The sequence below is a fragment of the Molothrus aeneus genome, chromosome 20, assembly GCF_037042795.1.
Source record: "Molothrus aeneus isolate 106 chromosome 20, BPBGC_Maene_1.0, whole genome shotgun sequence".
Lineage (NCBI taxonomy): Eukaryota > Metazoa > Chordata > Aves > Passeriformes > Icteridae > Molothrus > Molothrus aeneus.
In genome coordinates, this window is record NC_089665.1 from 7,758,931 (window position 1) to 7,764,930 (window position 6,000).

The 6,000-nt window shown below is 45.3% G+C and overlaps 1 protein-coding gene across 3 annotated transcripts in view; it reads left to right on the forward strand.

Moving 5' to 3' along the window:
* The window catches only part of SPECC1 (sperm antigen with calponin homology and coiled-coil domains 1), an 85,095-nt gene extending 79,694 nt beyond the window's left edge, over positions 1 to 5,401 (forward strand). For all 3 annotated transcript variants that reach the window (XM_066563769.1, XM_066563770.1, XM_066563771.1), the window contains one exon: positions 540 to 5,401. In XM_066563769.1, the coding sequence (XP_066419866.1) occupies positions 540 to 629 (90 nt within the window). In that variant the 3' untranslated portion in view covers positions 630 to 5,401. The remainder of the gene's footprint in view (positions 1 to 539) is intronic.
* Positions 5,402 to 6,000: the final 599 nt, after the last annotated feature.

Genomic DNA, 6,000 nt, shown 5'->3' on the forward strand with positions numbered 1-6,000 from the left:
GTAGAATCGCAGAATAAATATAATTTGGAGGAGCTGCTGCAGGTCATCCAGTATTGAAATGAGGGTATGGATTATGTTCTTATTTTAGATGCCAGCTGCAGATTATTCTATATATAATTTTATGGACAGACTTTCCATATTACACCATTACATTAATGGTTGCACCATTTTATTTCCTGTTGTTTTAAGAAACAGAAAGACATTAAACTGTTAAAAAAAACTTTTCCAAAATTACCTATCTGACAAGGGAGATAGAAGTTTAATATGAAGGGAAAACTATTATGGGGTTCATGAGCTAGATTCAGAAGCAAAGAAGGATCAGCTTAAATGAAGTTGTATAGAGAACTGATCTTTGATTGCAGATGGAAGAAATATTGTAGATTGCAGAATGCATGAAGAGATTTGAGAATTGCACTGGCCCAGTGGATCATTCCTGTGGTCCTGATGGCTGTAGGGGGCTCAGGAGTGGGAGCAGAAGTGCTGAGGGGGCTCAGGGGAGCCGTGCTGGGGCTGCCTGAGCGCGGTGCTGTGTCTGGCAGGAGCTCAGCGAGATGATGTACACGGACCGGCCCGACTGGCAGAGCGTCATGCAGTACGTGGCCCAGATCTACAAATACTTTGAGACCTGAGCTGCAGAGCAAGAGGTGGACACGAGTGGGGAAGAGAACAAAGAATGCTACAGATGCACTCGATCACTTTAAAAACCTGCTTGCTCCTCTTCCACAGCCAAGCAAAGCTCTTAGTGTGAAAGGAAGCTCTTCTGTAGGTTTGATTCCATCTGGGACTGCAACCAAATAATTCCCTGTTGTCCACCTTTGCAAACCAAATCCATTGGTAAGTTTGCTCCCACATGGAAATTGCAAAGCGTTTTCAAGCACACATGGGATATTTCTGAAGAGGATCCCTTGGGCTAACAACGTTTGCCTTGACAGGAGACCTGCTACACAATGAAGTTTTAAGTCAATGTGGACTAAGCTGGCACTCAAGGGAGGCTGGGAGATTAATGTTAATACAAAAGCTCACAAAAATGCTCTTCTTGCCAAAAGATGCTTAATTCATCCCAAGTACGTGTTGTTTTCTTGCCTCCATGTATTTTATAAAACACCTTTGACAGATGCACTTAAGTTGTAGAACCTTAACCTGAGTTACTCTTGCACATCTCACCCAATAACTGCACTAATTTACTCATAGCATAACCAGCAGGATGGTAACAGGATCATTTGTAACTCAGAAACCACCCTCTGTTCATCACCAGCTAGTGAAATAAGTCTGAAAGATCCTGTTAGGTGCTGGGACTTCATTTCATCTCAAACAGAATTAATATCTTTGAGGAAAATAGGTTTATTACTCCAACTTCATTACTTGATTACTTTGGGAAGCCAGAGCTTGGTTTCCTGGCTGACTGTGCAGGCACAGTTATCACAGGAACATTGCAAATGCAATTTAATAGCTTTAGCTTGAAAGGTGCCAGTAATCAGGTGAGCAATACAGTGACATCTCATATTTTTTGTGGATTGAGTGGAGTAACTTCTTCCTTCTGCGTTGCTCCTGTCTGGTCAGCACAACTGTGTCATTGCTGCCTAGAGGCAGGAATCTGGAGGCAGCCTGTGCCCTGGTCCATGAAATACAGCCCATGGGGCACTGGGACAGGCTTGGAAATGATGTCATGCTCTAAAGGAACACAGTCATATATCAGCACCAATGGAAGGTGCAGCTTCACTCCACAGATGACAACAATGCAACTGGAACCTGTCTGTGCCAGGGAGATCGGGCGCCAGGGAGCAGCTTCCCACCTCAGTAACACTGTTAGGAAAATGCCTGATAGACGCTGTGAAGTGTCCATTATTCTGTGTCTCTCGTTTCACCTGATGAAATTAATTTTTGTGTTTGTCTCCAAGGATGGAAGCATCCAACACGCTGCTGGATTTGTTCTAGGAGCAGGTCTGGGAGAGCATGTAAAGGCTGCCTGGCTGCTTCAGGGCATGCTGGTAGGAGAAAGTTGGTGTTTAGTTACTGTGCTTAACCCTGATGCTTTGTGGACATTAGTCCTAGGGAGCTAGGGATCATTTCTCTCTTGCAAAAAATAATAGTGCTCACTGCTCCTGCCTCCTGGAAAAAGGCTCATGAAATGGAAACAAGAGATTTCACAGAACAAAATTGGTTTCAGGCTTTCAAGGGCTTTGCAGGTGGCTGATCTCAGCCTCTGGTTCCCCATAGTGCTTTGTTGTTTGATTTGATTTTACTTTGTAATGCTATTTAATTAATAAACAACATATTTCAGACTTGGTGTTCTCACAGCAGAATACAGGATTCAGGAATAGATGGTAGAGGCCAGGGACTGCTTTGAACAAAGAGGATGCTGGAGGAAGGCATTGCCTGTTCTGGGGGAGAATAAAATCATCTCTTGCTCTTGGTTTTAGTCTGAAATCTATTCTAATCCATTGCCTCTGGGAAAGTTCAGTTCCAGTCTTTAGAGAGGCTGTGTGATAAAAATGGCCCAGGGGAGAGCACTGACAGTGCCCCTGATGCTGGCTGCCATCCTGCACTGTGAGCAAACAGCTGGGTGCTGCCAAGGCAGCTCCTTGCAGGGGAACCCTTCCTTGATGGAATTCATTCTGGAGTCCATTCTGGAGTCCATTCTGGAGAACCCAAGATGAGTTGCTCTAAAATACAGGATGAGATGAAAGAGGAAATCTGTGCTGAGCAGGGTTCCTTGAGGCACTTGCACTGCAGGGCCCATTGCCTGTGGATGCAGCAGCTCTTTTCCCTGGAGGTGTCCCCTGGCAGGGATCCCAATTCTCTCCAACGGGCTGGAGTTCAAAGCTGGAGTGAAGTCAGCACAGAAAATTCCATATTCCTCAGTGGGCTTTGGATTGGGCACTTGCAGGGATGAGAAAAACACTTTTAATTCCCAGTGTGTAGTAAACATCTCAAAGTCAGAGTAAATGATGTAAAAAGAGGGAATTTTAACCCTGTGGTCACTGGAAGGGTTTGCAGTGTGGCTCAGTGTCCATGGGGTGTGTGTCACCTCCTGTGTGAGCATCCTCTGCTCCCAGGGCTCTTCTGACACTGCTCTGGCTCTCAAGGCTCACTTTACCCTTACAGACCATTCTGTGGGATCCAGCAGCTTTTTCTCTTTTTTTTTTCCAAATGTTTTGTGCAAAGTCATGTTTCTGTCATCTCTTTGCTGCTTCCTCTCCTATGCCCCTCCCAGCAGCATAGTCCAAACACTAATTCTACCCAATTCTAGTGGTGTATTCCTAATTTTTTTACTTAGCTAGGAGTTACAACACAGAGTTGTAGTAGGGAAGAAGATACTTGATTTTATCTTTTCTTCAATGTTACTGTTCTGTACTCAAACCTGCAAAACATCTTATTTTGATACTTTGAGAGATGGTTTTCCAGATTATTTTTTTAAATTAAGAATATTGTTTATTTGTTCATTTAACTTTTACAGTATTGGGGGGGGGGTTCTTCCTTTTAAACCTTGCACAGTTACATTTCTAGACCTTGATTTTCACAAGTTGCTGTTGTTTTTTCACACTGCCTTAAAATTTCAATATGAATTTAAATTTATCCTATATGAGATGCTGCAGGCCTGGTTTTCAGAGACTCTTCAGGCCCTTGTGAGACATCTCAGATTAGAGCTGCAAAATTTAAGTTCCAGCTGCCTTTAAAGTTAGGGAATTTAATTAAATTAAGCAAGAGGGTATGTGGATAGTCTTTATAGAAGTTCTGAGAATTCTCTGAAAATGTCCTGAATGTGATGATGTGACAGGGATGGTGTTGAGCAGTAGGTTTGCCTGAACTGCCTAAATCCTTTCTGACTTTGCCTCTTAGGAGTAATGGCTCTTTCCCTGGTGTGCAGGCAGATAAATCTTGTCTTGTCCCTTGCTCCTTGAATTGTCACTCACAGGCACCACCTGGGGAGTCTGTGGGACTGCAGGGAAGCAAACAGCTGATTTGGGATGAGCAGGTGAGAAGAAGGGTTAGGAAGGGGGTGCCAGTGACATTCCAAGGAGGGATGTACTGCAGTGTAGGAGAGGAAAGGAGATTGGAGTGTGGGAGGTGCAGTCCTGCTCCTGGGATTTCAGGTGAGACAGAGAAGGTACAAATTGTTTCATGGCTTGGGAAGGTACAGAGGTGTGAGGAGTGAGCCCAGAGTCAGCCCCTCCCTGTGAGGAGCTTTTCTAGAAGGGCTGAGGAGCTTTTTCTGAAAGTTCCTGGTGAGACTGAGGGGAGCCCAGAGTGTGAGGAGAGGGACAGGGGACAGACACACCTGGGGCTCTTTGTCACAAAGGACATCAGAGGGTCTGTGTGGGCTGTCATCTTGAGGGGCATTCCTCCTAAGAGTGCAGCCTGGGGGTCTCAGCAGGTGAGGAGAGGACACAGCACAGTTGGCTGCCCTTGCCAGGCTCCCCTTCTCCTGCCAGTCGTGGCAACACGAAGGGGACAAAGACTTCCCGTTCTTCCTGCACTGCAGCAAGGCAGCTGTGCTAAGCAGAGGGATTTGGGGCTTATGCAGGGTCCCTTTGAGGTTTGGCAGTTTTCTTTCTGTGATTGGAAGTTGATTTTGACAGGTTTTGTCTCTTGTTTTGTGCATGGAACCAGTTCTGTGCAAGTTTTCTGTCCGAACCAAGTGCACACGGGCGGAATGATTGGTTCTTCCCAGTTTGATTCCTGACCTGGAACTCTTCAAAAATCCACCTTTTAGCTTCCCTGACTTTCCCCCTTCCTTGGCAATGCCCACACGAGCCTGGGCTTGTTGGTTTGTTCATACCTCCCTCATCCTGCTGTGCTGGGGGTACCAGCAGCAAGGATCCGACTGGGCCAGCTCTTGGCAAAGCTGAGCCTTGTGCATCTGATCACAGGCAGGGGCTGCATGGGATGAGATTATGCATTTTCCTGTCACAAGAGGGCTTTTTGCCTAAAAAGACTCAGGGCATGGAGCATTAAGACATTTTTAAACCCAGCAATAAGTTCTACTATGCTCAGCTGTGTTGGTTTGTACCAACTGCAGTGCCATCGACGCTCGCTCGCCGACACAGTGCAGAAGCAGCTTCTCACTGAACTGCAAGTAACTTTATTTTCTCAACTGATGGTCTCTCCATTTTTGACTTGCACATGTGCCAAGTCCCATTGGGCAGTGCTGGACACAATGTTTTTATTGACTGTTGGTCCAGGCTTGAGTTTGTCATATGGGATGATCACCTCTGACAGTTTTAGCTTTCCCTGTTGGGTACAGATGTTCCATCGTAATCTAATTTATACAAAGAGCACATTAGAATGTACATACTAAGCATTGCAGATTTGGACATGCTAATATTTAAATATTAACATTATTAAAGTGTATGATGCAAAATCTGTGTAATATTTCTAATAAATCTTTTTCTGTTTCTGAGGTTTGTTGAAATGTTTCAATTACCTACATACAATACAAAACCCAAAGTATCTCCCATCCCTGGAAGTGTTCAAGGCCAGTTTGGATGGCAGTCTGGAAGGTGAGATGACAACTCCCAGAGCTCAAAGCACCTGGGAGGCAGTGACAGAACATTGAAGAGGGTGAGCAGTGTGTGCACAGTGTCAGAAACATCCCTTGGAGTCTTCTGCAGCCACCATCCCCTCTACCCACAGAGCTCTCAGAGGTGCTGAGATCAAATTCCAGAACAATTTCACAGAGGCTTCTTTTGTCCCACGAAGGTGGTGACAGCAATACCAGAACAATCCGGCTGCCAAGTAAGCAAAGAAAACTGAGATGATAAAAGAAATGGGCATTTCAAGCTCCTCAGGCCTCTCAGGTGTGTTTGTGTCCAGCTGGGCAGGTGAAACCCTGTGGGAAAAGTTGTCATTTACATAACCCAAGCTACTTTGCCTTTCCCCACCTGGGTATTGTGTTTCAGCCCTGGACTTTTAATGCTGGGCCTTAAATGATGCTCCCAGGCTCTGCTGTCTCTTTTCAGAGTACACTCCTGGTGCTTTGATTCATTTGTGGGGAAAGCT